This window comes from Chlorocebus sabaeus, chromosome X (assembly GCF_047675955.1).
Source record: "Chlorocebus sabaeus isolate Y175 chromosome X, mChlSab1.0.hap1, whole genome shotgun sequence".
Lineage (NCBI taxonomy): Eukaryota > Metazoa > Chordata > Mammalia > Primates > Cercopithecidae > Chlorocebus > Chlorocebus sabaeus.
In genome coordinates this window covers 1,729,226-1,744,167 of record NC_132933.1, presented here as the reverse complement: position 1 = coordinate 1,744,167, position 14,942 = coordinate 1,729,226, and the positions used below count along the sequence as shown (strand labels likewise).

The 14,942-nt window shown below is 52.3% G+C and overlaps 1 protein-coding gene across 1 annotated transcript; it reads left to right on the top strand.

The window, feature by feature from the left end:
- Window positions 1-333: 333 nt before the first annotated feature.
- Window positions 334-14,877, top strand: LOC103232820 (long-wave-sensitive opsin 1). The gene is made up of 6 exons (XM_007993132.3): window positions 334-486; window positions 5,524-5,820; window positions 8,515-8,683; window positions 10,434-10,599; window positions 12,144-12,383; window positions 14,661-14,877. Exons 1-6 carry the CDS (start codon window positions 375-377, stop codon window positions 14,769-14,771), a joined length of 1,095 nt encoding a protein of 364 aa, XP_007991323.3. The 5' UTR covers window positions 334-374; the 3' UTR covers window positions 14,772-14,877.
- Window positions 14,878-14,942: the final 65 nt, after the last annotated feature.

Sequence of the window (14,942 nt, the reverse complement as noted above, 5' to 3'; positions counted from 1 at the left end):
ACCCTTGAGTCTACCTGCCCCAAAGGCGGGCACAAGACAGTAGAAGGGAACAGAGGACACATAAACACAGAGAGGCCCACAGAGGCTCCCACAGTCACCTCCACCTGCCTGGCGGGGATGGGTGGGGCGTCTGAGTTTGGTTCCCAGCAAATCCCTCTGAGCCGCCCTTGCGGGCTCGCCTCAGGAGCAGGGGAGCAAGAGGTGGGAGGAGGAGGTCTAAGTCCCAGGCCCAATTAAGAGATCAGGTAGTGTAGGGTTTGGGAGCTTTTAAGGTGAAGAGGCCCGGGCTGATCCCACAGGCCAGTATAAAGCGCCGTGACCCTCAGGTGATGCGCCAGGGCTGGCTGCCGTCGGGGACAGGGCTTTCCATAGCCATGGCCCAGCAGTGGAGCCTCCAAAGGCTCGCAGGCCGCCATCCGCAGGACAGCTATGAGGACAGCACCCAGTCCAGCATCTTCACCTACACCAACAGCAACTCCACCAGAGGTGAGCCAGCAGGCCCGTGGAGGCTGGGTGGCTGCACTGGGGGCCACCGACCACCCACCTGCCCCGCCCAAGGGAATCTCTCTTCTGCACATCCCCACCAGCAGAGGCTTTCTCCCATAGCTTTTCAGACGACATGAATCCAGGGGTCCTCTCCGAATCTAGAAGGACACCATAATATCGAATATGCATTCGCAAGCCACACAGGCTTCCCAGCCTCTTTGAGAATCCATGGCTGGGGAAGAATTTATGTGCTGTTTCTTTCTGGCCCGTAGATGAGTGTGTTCACTGCTAGCAAGTAACCTCTCTTTCCACGGAGTCCCTCAGCTTCCTGGGGAAGAGTCGGGTCTGTCTTTACACTTGAAGCCAAAAGGAGGCAACATACTGACACACTCAAGGGAGGCGGGAGGGTGGGGAAGACAGCAGCAGAGGGCAAGAAACTTCTAGAACTTCAGGGTCGGCAGAGATTGTAGCAGTCATTTTGTTGAACTCTGTGATGGGGCCACACAGCTTTTGGCTGCACACCTCTGGGGGAAGAGGCTAGATTGGCGCCCAGGGCCACCTTTCCCTTTGGAGCAGTCCTGGGAGAGAGGGCTCAGGCACAATAGAAAGCTGAAAGTTCTCATCAGGGCAGCCTGAGTTCTGCCATTGGCAGTTGCCCAATCCAAAAGCTGCACGCAGGCCCTCAAAGAAGCTGAGGACGCCAGTGACCTCCCTACTCCTGGCCCTCTCCCCTGGCCCCTCTTCCAAACCAAATTCCTTTGGTGCCTTCAAGAACATCGTGAAGGCAGGGCGTGGTGGCTCATGCCTGTAATCCCAGCACTTTGAGAGGCCCAGGCGGGCAGCTCTTGAGGTCAAGAGATGGAGACCATCCTGGCCAACATAGTGAAACCCCGTCTCTACTAAAATTACAAAAATTAGCTGGGCTTCGTGGCACACGCCTGTAGTCTCAGCTGCTCGGGAAGCTGAGGCAGGAGAATCGTTGAACCCGGGAGGCGGAGGTTGTGGTGAGCCAAGATCGTGCCACTGCACTCCAACCTGGTGACAGAGCGAGACTCCGTCTCAAAAAAGAGAATATCATGCAGGCTATGGGGCTGTGGTTTCCAGAAACCACGCCAGCTCCTTGGTTGCCAATAAATATCCCACTGTGGGGTGGCCAGGACCGAGTGCCAATTAGTGACAGAGTACACAGACCAAACCGGCTGAGGATCTTGCAGTTGACCTCAACATGACTGTGCCCAGAATTTCCTTGGTGGCAATGCAACAGTCTCTTCCTAGATGCCCCCAGACTTCATCAATGCATGATGCTTCAATGCACTCTTTTCAAATGTCCGGGTGGGTTTTTTGTTTTTTGTTTTTTATTGTTTTTTTTCCCACAAAACTTTAAGCATCTACTAAAGTAGAAGGAAGAGTGTAATAGAGTGTAATGAACCCCGGTACCCATCACTCAACTTCCACAGTTTCATCTCATTTCATCTGTAACCCCTCGACTACCCTTTCTTCCTGATTCTTGGAAGCAAATCCAAGACCTCACACCCTTCCCTCTGTAAATCTTTACTATGTTACTCTAGGAGAAAAGGGATCTTCTCAATACATAACCACAAGTCATCATCACACTGACGAGTGTAACAATATTTCCTGAATAGCTTCAAATACCTAATAATGTTCAAAAAATGTCATACGTATTTTCAGTTTGCTTGAACCAGGGCTCAGTTGAGGTCCACACATTCAGATTGATTGATAAGCCTTTTGACTATCTTTGAATCTAGAGGTTCCCGCTCTATCTCCCTGCAATTTATTTCTGGAAGAAAGCAAGTCGTTCATGACGTAGCCTGACAGGCTCCTCTGACGTTGTTCATTATGATTTTTCTGTAAATTGGTAGTTGATCTGAGGGTCTGACCAGAGGCAGGTTGGATTTGTTGGTGTGTTTTTGGCAAGGAGAGCGTCTCTTTTCAGGGGTGTTGGCAGCTAGTGAACTCAACGCCCGTACCAATTAAACCACTGCAGTGCGGATGGAAAATGATGGCATTTGGACACCTTACCCTGTCTTCACCCATTGGTGACCAAAACTTTCACATCTTCACAGGTCTTCTTCCCCTGAGGGTATATGCCACTAGGTAGTGTAGTAAACCAGTGTGTTTCAAGTCCCTTAGAACAGTCCCTCTCTAAGTGATATGCCACTCAGTGGATATGCATTTCGTTTCATTTCTTTTGTTGCTGATTTTCAGAGATTGGTCTTTCAATTTAAATTTTTATTTTATTTTATTTTATTTTTTCAAGACACTCTCACTCTGTCGCCCAGGCTGGAGTGCAGTGGCGTGATGTCAGCTCACTGCAACCTCCGCCTCCTGGGTTCAAGCGATTCTCCTGCCTCAGCCTCCCAAGGAGCTGGGACTACAGGTGCCCGCCACCATGTCCAGCTAATTTTTTTATTTTCAGTAGAGACAGGGTTTTACCATGTTGGCCAGGCTGGTCTCAAACTGCTGACCTCAAGTCATCCGCCCACCTCAGCTTCCCAAAGTGCTGGGATTACAGATGTGAGCCACCGACCCCAGCCACTTAAATTTTGTTTTATAATTATGTAATAAAACAGTTAAATGTTTCAAATTAAAATCTAGAAAAGAAGGTGTACTTGAAGAAGTCTGGCTTCTCTGCGCCACTGCATCCCCTTCTCCCCCTGCTGCTGCCTTCCCTCTCTCCCTGTATTTCTTCGAATCACTTTGCCTGGGAGTTGACTTTGATTCTCTTGCTCGTTGCTTCACGAAATCAGTTCCAGAACTTTCACAAGGGCGAGGCAGGCCATTACACCAGCTCTAGTTGCACTGGTGGCAGCTCCTGTCCCCTCCCCCACTGCTGCTGGGACCTGTTCTCTCCTTTGCCCCCTTGTCCCTGCACTGCCCAATTTGGACCGCAAGGGTTGCCAGGGAAGAGAACTGGCTGCCTTGTTTTGAGAGGTCACAGCACCTAGATTGCTCCAGCCCCTTGCACTTGCCTACAGGCCAGAGTGTCCCAAACCCTCCCAGTCTCAGCTGCTCTTCCCCAGTTCACCCGAAGTACTTCCCAGGGAAGAGCTGCCGACAGTTTGGGGGTTCTCTGTTCTTAGGTCCATCAGCAACCCCATTGCTCCCCTCTGCTTCCTTCTGCATGGAGACTGACACCACGAAGGCCTTCAATTGTCAATGGTCTGTCCCTACTGCTCATACTGAGGGTTCCTGGGGAGCCAGTGCCAGGTATCAGAATTGCAGACATTGTCAGTGGGTTTCTAGAAGCTCCTTGTGTTAGGAACAAATGGGGCCCATGCACAGAGGGCAGCAGGGGCCTTGTGGGATCCAGCTGTGCTAGGGGTGAGATTTATCTGTCTCTCCTGGCCAGAGCCAGGAAATCCCCATTTTTCTTAAGCTAGCTTGAGTTGGACTTTTCTAACACACAACTAAAGAATCTCTTGATAAATCTTGGGACTCTCCATGAGGCCTTATATGGCAGCAGGTCTGTGGCTTGCAATCCCTTCAAGTAATCTGCCAAAAACAATGTTACAACAAAGGTCCTTCCAACAAAAAAGGTGTAGAGCCCTAGCAAACTCCTACAAATAAAAAGGAGAAGTAATGCATTTGTAGTCCCAGCTACTTGGGAGGCCGAGGTGGGCGGGTCACTTGAAGTCAGGAGTTCGAGACCAGCCTAGGCAACATAGCCAGACCCCATCTCTACAGAAATAAAAAAATTAGCCATTGCGGTAATGCGCACCTGGTAGTCCCAGATACCTGAGGGCCTGAGGCAGGAGAATCACTTGAACCCGGGAGACAGAGGTTGCAGTGAACCAAGATCACACCACTGCACTCGAGCCTGGGCGACAGAGCAAGACTCTGTCTCATAAAACAAAAAACAAAACCAAAAAAAAAAAAAAAAGAAAAGAATAAAAGAGAAATTACCATAGATTGGGTGGCTTTTAAATGACAAATTTATTTCTCACAGCTCTGGAGGCTGGAAGTCAGGGTGCCAGCGTGGTGGGCTCTGGCGAGGAACCTCTTCCTGGCCGCAGATTGCCAACAATTTGTTGTATCCTCACAGGGTAAAAAGAGAGCTAGAAAGCGCTCTAGGGACTCTTTTAAAAAATTAAAAAGTTTTAATTAAAAAAAATATTTTTTTTACATGAGGTGTTGCCATGTTGCCCCGGTTGGATTTGAACTCCTGGGCTCAAGAGACACTCCCCCCTCAGCTTCCCAAAGTGCTGAGATTACAGGCATGAGCCACCATTCCCAGCTAATTTGAACTGTTCCCAAAGGCTCAAGTGATCCTCCCACGTTGACCTGCTGAGTGGCTGGGGTTACAGGCGTGAGCCACCATGCCCAGCTTCTAGGGCCTCTTTTATAAGGGCACTAATCCCATTCATGAGGGCCCCACTCGCTCTGCACACATGAACTGAATGACCTGCCAAAGGCCCCACCTCCTAATACCATCACCTTGGGGGTTGGGATTTCAACACAGGAATTTATGGGGGACACGCACATTCAGATCATCATGAACAGTAACTCCTATATGTGACAGAAGGTGACAGAGGTGGGTAGTGGTCTTCCCCTCAAGGGGGTGAGTTACCACTAGTTGGGGAATCTGGAAAGGCTTCTGGAAGGCAAATGCATCTGAGCTTGGCTTTACACGAGGAAAGCATCTGTCTATGGAAGGGCAGAGGACTCTGGGAGGTAGGAGGTAGAGCTGAGGCGAAGGGAAGAGGGGAGCAGGGAAGCGGGGTGACTGCACACTGCGAGCAGGGAATCAGTTTGGGGAGATGATGAGGAGTTCCGTTAAGTTCAAGGTGCCAGTGCCGGTGACCAGCAGGCGATGGTCTCTGGCTTGAGCGACAGGATGGAGGGGAGGCTGTCGGTCTGAGGATGGGCAAAGCTGGAGGGAAAGAGCCAATTGCAGAGGCAGGAGGGCGGGAGGGGGAGGGGAGGCCTTGATGGGGCAGGGAGAGGTGAGATCGGCATTGGTATAGACAGGCGGGGCTGCCGCCCAGCTCCTCTCTCTCCTCTGCCTCCTGCCCCCAGGCCCCTTTGAAGGCCCCAACTACCACATCGCTCCCAGATGGGTGTACCACCTCACCAGTGTCTGGATGATCTTTGTGGTCACCGCATCCGTCTTCACAAATGGGCTTGTGCTGGCTGCCACCATGAAGTTCAAGAAGCTGCGCCACCCGCTGAACTGGATCCTGGTGAACCTGGCAGTTGCTGACCTAGCAGAGACCGTCATTGCCAGCACTATCAGTGTTGTGAACCAGGTCTCTGGCTACTTCGTGCTGGGCCACCCTATGTGTGTCCTGGAAGGCTTCACCGTCTCCCTGTGTGGTAAGCCAGTCGGGGCCCAAGCTCAGCAGAAAACATTCATTCACTCTGCAAGCGCCTCCGACCACCTCATGATGAGCTGGGCCCAGCTTCTCCTGTGGGTCTATCTCCCTCCACATCTGTGCCTCACATCCATATAATGAAGGGTTCTGGAGGTTTCTATCTGGACAGTCACATTAAATTCAGCTCCCTTCAGTCCAATATACCCTGAGTTCCTACTCTTGAGTCAGGCTCTGCCCGGGAACAGCCATTTCGGAGCTATGGGGTTGGTGTGGGAGGAGACAGATACAGAGCTAGACAACTCCAGAACAGTAGGGGAGTGGGGACTCTGGGCACTCTGGACAGAACTTCCCTGCAATTAGGGATGCCTGCCATTTCAGCTCACCGGCATCTGCTTTTCCTGGAGGAGACACAATTCCCAGATCCTCTCCCCATCCCCATCACTAATATATCTGTGGGCCACGATTCCGCTCAGGTCAGCAGACAGTGGCCTAGAGGTACCAGTGTGCCAGGCTCTGTGCTAAGGAGGGGGCCCTACACCCAGACGGCGACCACACAGTACTGTCATCAGTCCTCTCAGATAAGAAGGGGCCTGGGGCAGGTGGTGGAGGAGCAGGTGGGAGCAGTTGGTGGTTCCAGTGGGCAGAGTGCCACCAAGCAGCCGTGGCTGCCAGACACAAGGTGGCCAGGCCCAGGTCTTGGAGGCCTCAGAGGTCACACCTAGCAGCTGGAACTTTATTTCAGGAGGAGGAGACCCCACATCCAACAGGAGCAGCTCCTGCTCTTGCCTCCCCTCGTCTCTCTTAGCAGCCTCCCCACTCCCTGTTAACTGCCTTGAATTGTACCCACAATGGCCCAGACCAGAGAGGGCGTTTGTCCAAGTCCTGGCACTACCCTGACAGTCTAGAAGGGAAGCCAAGGGAAGGTCAGGCAGAGAAAGTCCATCCCCAGATCTGAGTGCTCTCTGCAGCAGGCATGGCCTCGGTGGTCACACGACCCTTCCTGAGTGCCCCCTGCATCTCCGCCCACGTCTGTCTCTGTTTCTGCCAAGGTCTCCCGCTCACCCTTGCCTCTGCTCATGGTCTGTTCCTGGGTCAGTCAGGTGCCAAGCAGCCAGCACTTCCCCACCAGTTTTGGTCCACGGATGACCTTGGCCATCTGGGAAGCCTATGGACCCCATCTCAGAGGAATTTTTGCAAACGCATAAAATGAGACCCCTAGGATTACAAAGGCAGCAAATTATATTGAAAAACAGTTATCGAAGTATTAAACATTCATCAGTAGCACAGTCTTTCGTTAAAAGCATTTATTGGCCAGGCTCATGCCTGTAATCCCAGCACTTTGGGAGGCTGAGGTAGGAGGACTGCTTGCCTCCAGGAGTTTGAGACCATCCTGGGCAACATAGTGAGACCTCTTCTCTACAACAAATAAAAACAGCTGGGCGTGGTGGCACACCAGTAGTCCCAGGACTACTCAGGAGGCTGAGGTGGGAGGATCACTTGAGCTCTGGAGGTCAAGACTTCAGTGAGCTGTGATGGCAGCACTGCACTCAGCCTGGGCAACAGAGTGAGATTCTGTCTCAAAAAGTAAATAAAAATAAAAGCATGTATTAAACGTATTAGTGACACCACTCAGTACTAAAGTATTAAATAACAGGATCCCGCCTGACAACCACTGTTATTTCAGAGTAGTGATGAACATAAGTGATGTTCGAACTGTCTGCCACCTCTATGAATTGACAGAAAAACATCTGTGACCTCTCTCGCTGACCGAGTCACAGGTACTGCTAATACTGCCACGTTCATAATGGAAGGAAATGTCCAGTGTCTGTTCGAGGTTGATGGAGAGAAAGATGTCGTTTTTTCCACCTCAGTCCGTGGAGCTCTGAATTCTGTGTGCAGACGTTTGGGGTCTAAGCAGGACAGTGGGAAACTGTCTCCACCTACTGCAGAGAGGGAGCCGGGGAGAATCTAAGGCCTTTACAAACGCCTAAAGGAACATGGGTGTGTACCGGAAGGAGGAACGCAGGGTTCTACACAGGGCCTGATTCCTTGCTCTTGGCTCGGACAACAACAGCTCAGTGTGGCTATGCTGCTCTGGACGTGGCCATCAAGAGTTCTGTCATTAGAGGAAGGGCTGGTGGCCAAGAGGGCGAGAAGTGGTAACAGGGCTCCTGTGGGTGAACAGGCACTGGCCACTGTGTCTGTGGCTCTGGCTTCCCTTTTGGTGCTGGATGTGTGGAGGTTGAGGACAGAGCTCCCTGAGTTCTGTTCCCAGATTCGAGATTCTAAGACTGGGTTGGCAAGAAACCCGCTGGCCAAACTGGGAGCTCTAAGCTCCTGCTCCAGAGGGAGAGCAACAGAGGTTTAAGAGGAAAAGAAAGAAAGGGGGAGGAGAGGAGGAGAACAGAGGAGCAGAGAGTAAGGCGCTGGGGTCAGTGGGGAAGCAAGGTGGGAGGAGAGGCTGAATGAGATGGGGAAGGAAGTGGAAAGCAGGAGTTAGAGAAACAAGCTGACCCAGAGGCCTGCTCACCCTGGACCTGAAAACACTCTTTGGAGACTTAGGTTTTACAGCTGGGTGGGAGGACACCTCCTGATTTTGAAAGCTTTCGGCTGGTCGGGGAAGGGAGCAGTGACATTGAAGGCTGTTCCACCTTTGCTTCGGCACAAAGCCCTCATCTGTCTGCTCTCCCTTTAGGGATCACAGGTCTCTGGTCCCTGGCCATCATTTCATGGGAGAGGTGGCTGGTGGTCTGCAAGCCCTTCGGCAACGTGAGATTTGATGCCAAGCTCGCCATCGTGGGAATTGCCTTCTCCTGGATCTGGTCTGCTGTGTGGACGGCCCCGCCCATCTTTGGTTGGAGCAGGTAAGGGTGCAAGGGCGCAAGATGGAGTCGGCAGGGTCAGACTCTGTGACCTTAAGGCAAATCACTTCCTTTCTCTGGGCACCTCTGAGCATGCAACGCCTATCAATGTATGAATGTGGCTGCAACATAGAAATGGATCTGTGGTCCCCGAACCTCTGGAAACATATTTGTCCCAAGCACGATCGGGTCACAGGAGCACACGGAGCTCGGGCCATCAACACAGCTGTCAGTGAACAGACAGTGTGTTTGCATTCCAGGTCTCTTGCACATGCTGCCCCACCCCGCCCCCCACCTTTCAGAGGCTGCTTGGGTCATAGATCCACCTGGGCCTGCAGAGCACATGTCTTGGCCAGGCCAAGCAAGTGGCTCAAATGTTTGATTGGGAGGGACTGGATGGACAGCATTTCACTGTTTTATCAACAAGCTCGTGAATAAGTTCTCGTGGTGTTTGGAGAGGGAATGTTCTTTTTTTGGGAACGTTCCATCATTCTGGGAAACAAACCTTGTGAAAGCCTGTCTCTGTCTCCCACCCTCCTCATGCCGCCATGCCCCACACAGTTGCCTGTTATCAAACATGTGTGGCGAGCTGACCCTGGTGGAGGCTCTCCTGCGGGTTATCTCATTTAATCCTTCAGGCCACCCAGTGAGCAGGGCCTTTTATTTCAGTCATGGCCTAGCTGACCTCAGATAAAAGACTCAGCTCTTCACGGGTGTTCTCAGAAGGTCAGGGCAAGATGGAACCTCACACTCCGTTTGTAAAAAGGGGGAGTGATTGGGTAGATGAAAATGTCCTGGAAGCAGATAGTGGAGATGTTTGCACAGCATCGTGAATGTACCAAAGGTCATAATGGTACTTTTTTTTTAGACAGGGTCTCACTCTGTCACCCAGGCTGGCACAGTGCAGTGGTGTAATTATGGCTCACTGCACCCTCGACCTCCTGGGCTCAAGTGATTCTCCCACCTCAGCCTCCTGATGAGCTGGGACTACAGGTGCACCACTTTACCCGGCTAATTTTTTAATTTTTTGTAGAGACAAGATCTCACTGCGTGTTCCAGGCTAGTCTTGAACTCCTGGGCTCAAGCAATCCTCCTACCTCTGCCTCCCAATATGCTGGGATTATAGGCGTGAGCCATTGTGCCTGGCCTATAATGGTACATTTTATGTTATGTATATTTTACCAGAATTTTAAAAACAGGAAAGGCATGACATCTAAAAATGGACAAGGATTTACCAAAATCCTACCCAATGGTTTCGTTTGGGTTGATGCAAATGTTCTGGAAGCAGAGGTGCTGACTGCGACAGAACTGACCACTTCAAATCGGGTAATTTCATGCAAAGTGAATTTCACCTCAATTTAAAAAAACAGGCTGGGCACGGCAGCTCAGGCCTGTAATCCAAGCACTTTGGGGGGTGGAGGTGGGCGGATCACGAGGTCAGGAGATTAAGACCATCCAGGCTAACACGGTGAAACCCCATCTCTACAAAAATACAAAAAAATTAACCAGGCGTGGTGGAGGGTGCCTGTAGTCCCAGCTACTCGGGAGGCTGAGGCAGGAGAAACGCATGAACCCAGGAGGCGGAGCTTGCAATGAGCCGAGATCACGCCACTGCACTCCAGCCTGAGTGACAGAGTGAGACTCCGTCTCAAAAAAAAAAGAAAAAAGAAAAAAAAACCCACCCGACTCTGCACCATGCCTGGATTGGGAATCCCACCCTGTCTCAGGACTGGCTGCTGGCCCTTTTCTCCAGGTACTGGCCCCACGGCCTGAAGACTTCATGCGGCCCAGATGTGTTCAGTGGCAGCTCGTACCCCGGGGTGCAGTCTTACATGATTGTCCTCATGGTCACCTGCTGCATCATTCCACTGGCTATCATCGTGCTCTGCTACCTCCAAGTGTGGCTGGCCATCCGAGCGGTAAGCCCCCCGATTCCTCCTGGCCTCACCCCCCTCCTGCCCCTAAGTTTCTCTGCTCCCAAATCAGTCCACTGAGACTCCTAAACTATTTTTTTCAAAAATCATTAGAGAAGAGGATTCTACCCCTATAAGAAAATATTAAGATTCAGCAATGAGAATCGGGCGATTCCTTTGGGGCTGTACCACTGCCTGCAGGTTCAGCCCCAGCCCTGTTGTCCTCAGGTCTGTGAGACAGGAAAGCACTGCCACTCCCTCCCTGGAGGAGTCCGCTAAGGGAACAGAGGTGTGCCTTTCCCCGACCCCGGACAGTTCTCCCCGGGGTGGAAAGGCTGCCTTTCCCACAGAGTAGAGTGGAGCAGCCACATCAGCAAATGACACCTGCAAATCAAGGCATGTTTTTATGAGGCTGCCACCGGAGTACCCTTGTCCCTTTCATAGGCTGTGGGGCAGACCAAGGAGTGGACCCAAGTGTGCCATTTGACCCCTGACCCACTCTCCACCCTCCATGTCTGGCCCTCTGCCTTGGGAAGCTGATCCTGTCCACAGCCATCACCCCCTACCCCTAGACTAGGTTACCACTGGGAGCCCCTGCGGGACATCAGGCAAGCGAGGAGAGCAAGGCTGGTTCTTTCTGTTAGCAGTGGGAGCCCTTTCAGGGTGGTGGCTTTCCTATATGAAGCTACCTGTGCCCACAATTGGATGGGCACGCCTGCTGAGCTCTCCCTAGAGGAGTCTGTGAGCCTGTGAAAGGCCCCCTCACCCCACCACCTTGGGCTGAAGGCTCCCACACGTACCCAACCATAGCTTGGGCTGTATTAGTCTGGGATGGTGGAGCCCCAGCTCCAGAATGTGACCTTAGCCCTGTTATCTTGGCCGTCCCCGCATTCCAGCCCTCACAGTCCCTCTCTCATCCCCACTCATCTGCCTACCATCAGTCCCTCATCCCTGGCAGCTGGTTGCTGGCCTTTGTGGCCTCCCCCACAGTGCCTCTGCCTGGAGGTCATTCGTCTCCTTCCTCCCAGGCATGAAGGAGTCACCCCACCACAGCTGCCCTCAGCCACAATGAGTCCAGGGCAGGATTTAGCCCACAGAGTGGCCAACCTGGCCTAGGAAGCCTGAGGGATGTGTATGCATTGCTCTGAAACTCCTATTGGGCACCCCGCCAGCCACAGCTTTCGCCTCCCCCGCCATCTCCATCTTGTTAGCTCCTTCATTCTCCACGCCCAGTGATCAGGTCCGGCCTCCATGCTCAGGCCTGAGCGCAGGACAGGACAGTCTGTTAAGGAATCAGGTGAAGCAAAGGAGCTTGTTAGATCCAGCTCTGAGGTCCTCTTAGGCCAGGCCTAGCTACGTGCCACCTCCAATTCTATAACTCCCCCAGGGCCAGCCTGAGGCCGCCATGTCTGCCTGGGACTGGCTATGCACGACTCAGGGCTGGAAGCTGGCTGCTGGGCTCCTCTCCTCCTTCCCACATCTCCCTATGCCTGGGGCACCTGCCTCTTGCTGCCCCCCAACCCCCGACTCACTGTCCCTGTCTCCCTCAGGTGGCAAAGCAGCAGAAAGAGTCTGAATCCACCCAGAAGGCAGAGAAGGAAGTGACGCGCATGGTGATGGTGATGATCTTCGCATACTGCGTCTGCTGGGGACCCTACACCTTCTTCGCATGCTTTGCTGCTGCCAACCCTGGCTACGCCTTCCACCCTCTGATGGCTGCCTTGCCAGCCTACTTTGCCAAAAGTGCCACTATCTACAACCCCATTATCTATGTCTTTATGAACCGGCAGGTAAGCAACGCCATCAGCAGATCCCGCTCAAAATACTGTGTGGCCTAGAAGGACAGAGTGATGGCCCCACCTGGAATCATGTCTCTGATGAGAAGCCCACGGAGCATCTGGGGGACCCCCCAGGGAAATGACCGGGAAAGGCTCAGCATGTGACCCAGCCCCAGTCAGAGCTCCAGCTGGCCCTTAGCAGAAGGCTTAGGTGCGCCCTCTGGAATCCTTTATAGTCTCAGCCCAAGGATGGCATTTCCCAAAGCGTCTGTGTGCCGTGTGCTCTTCCTTTCCGGTGGCCCTAGAACTATGGCTGCCGAGCTTCAGGGGCTCCCCTGGCGTTCAGACGCTCTAGGAGTTGGTGAGCCCTAGGTATATCCACCCTACATGTGCCCCTCTTCTGTTCAGACTCAACCCTTCTCAACCCTCATCTCTCCATTTTCAAAGCATAACCTCTGGAATTTGTCTTCCTATAAGAGCAAATGTCGGCCCTTCTTGGCTACACTGACCAAGAGTTCAAGAGCTTTCACGAGTTCGTGGGTTAGTTCAGTGGGGAAGTGCTGTGGTCCTGCCCAGAGGCAGCCTCCTTAGCTGACATATTGGGCCTCAGCAGCAAGCTGCTCACACACCTAAATCCCCCTACCTCCTGTAGGTTACAAGCTTCATTAAAGCGCAGCTGTGATGTGACTCGATGGTGGCCAGAAAGGTACGCAGGGGCCTCCCATTTCACCAGGCCCAGTCCATCCCTTCCACTCGGCTCTTCCTTGCTCCTCCATCTTAGAGCCACTCAACGGCTCCAGCCCCTTTGGCTCGGCTTTGACTCACACAAGCCAAGTCTGCAGAGTTCATTAAGGGTTCATTCTCTCTGGTAACTTTTAAACAGTAAGTAGGACCAGGCCTGCAGTGGATTTCCGGGAACTCGCTGTAGCACACTGATGCCCAGAGTGTAGTTCTATCCCTGAACCCCGTTTCCTGACTTTCATGAGGATCTTTTCTAGGTTTCTGGGATCCTAAACTATCTTGCCAAGTACTGTCTTTACTGGATTATTTCCATTCTCCCTTCCAGAACTCCCCCTCCTAGACAAATGTTGGCACTTCTGGACCCCACCAGGCCCCCAACTTTGCTTTCACCCTTTCCACATAATTATCCTGTCCTGCCACATTCTGAGAGAATTTTCTGGAACGCAGTTCCAAGAAGACAGGAAATTATGCTCAGGACAGAGTCTGGCACACAGCGGGTGCTCAAGCAGCAGCTGCTGGACGGATTCCTCAACCCTATCTCCCAGTTCTTCAGCTGAGCTGATTCTGCTGTTCATCCCATGTCTTATGTTATTAATTTCAACCATTATATTTTTTTAATTTTGAGAGTTTTGATGATAGAGGGAGGTAGAACTCGTCAAGAGTAGGCCTGAAATAATTAGAAAATGCCTTTGGTCTGGGTCCTCAAAGCATTGCGGTTACTTCAGTGATGACACAGGACATGATTTGAGACATTCATATGGCCCAGATCTCTTTGGGGTGAAGCAGCAAAGACAGACCCCCTCCTGGTACCGGGAGACGCTTGCCTGGAGAGATGAGGTAGGGGCTAGATTGTCATTACCTAGGCCTCACCTTGCCCCAGATTCATGGACTGGAAAAAACATGACAACCACATGCCTTTTCATTAACATTTCTCTGAGCCGCTCACCAGACAGTCTGGGGACAGGTCACCACTGCCCCTTAGCTGTCACTGTGGATGACTGTCCTGGGGCTGCTGTCACAAACTACCACAAACTCGGTGGCTTCAAACCACAGAAATGGATTCTCTCACGGTTCTGGAAATCATGAGTCTGAAATCAGGGTGTTGGCAAATGGAAAGATTTCCCATGGAGGCCGAGAGGGAGAAGCAGCTGCAGGGCTGCCGGCAGTCCTTGGCACTCCTTGACTCCAAGGTGTGTCGCCCCAGTCTCTGCCTTCATCTTCACGTGGCCATCTTCCCTCTGTCTGCGTGTCCGTGTCTAAGCATTCCTTTTCTTATGAGGACACCAGTCACTGGATTAGGGCCCACCCGGCTCCAGTGTGACCTCGTCTTAACCTGAACACATCTTTTGGGGAACACACTTCAACCCAGTGTAGTCACCATCAACTGCTAAGTCGGATGACATCCCGGCATGTGAGGGAGAAATAACCCAAGCCTTCCTCCATCCCCCATGGCGTTTGGAATGGGTGAACGGAAGGCTCGGGCACGTACGTTCAGCACAGGGCTCCACCCTTTCCTGCTCTGCTCAATAACACTTTCTGTCCTTCCAGTTTCGAAACTGCATCTTGCAGCTTTTTGGGAAGAAGGTTGACGATGGCTCTGAACTCTCCAGCGCCTCCAAAACGGAGGTCTCATCTGTGTCCTCGGTGTCGCCTGCATGAGATCTGCCTCCTACCCATCCCGCCCACCGGGGCTTTGGCCACCTCTCCCTTCCCCCTCCTTCTCCATCCCTGTGAAATAAATGTAATTTATCTTTGCCAAAACCAACAAAGTCACAGAGGCTTTCACTGCAGTTTGGGACCACCTGAGCCTCTGCGTGTGCAGGCACTGGG

Bases quoted from the DNA above. Each gene is read 5' to 3' on its own strand.
- LOC103232820 (XM_007993132.3), top strand. From the start codon at position 375: ATGGCCCAGCAGTGGAGCCTCCAAAGGCTCGCAGGCCGCCATCCGCAG. The intron at 487-5,523 runs GTGAGCCAGCAG...TCCTGCCCCCAG, and splicing joins CAACAGCAACTCCACCAGAG to GCCCCTTTGAAGGCCCCAAC. The intron at 10,600-12,143 runs GTAAGCCCCCCG...TGTCTCCCTCAG, and splicing joins TGTGGCTGGCCATCCGAGCG to GTGGCAAAGCAGCAGAAAGA.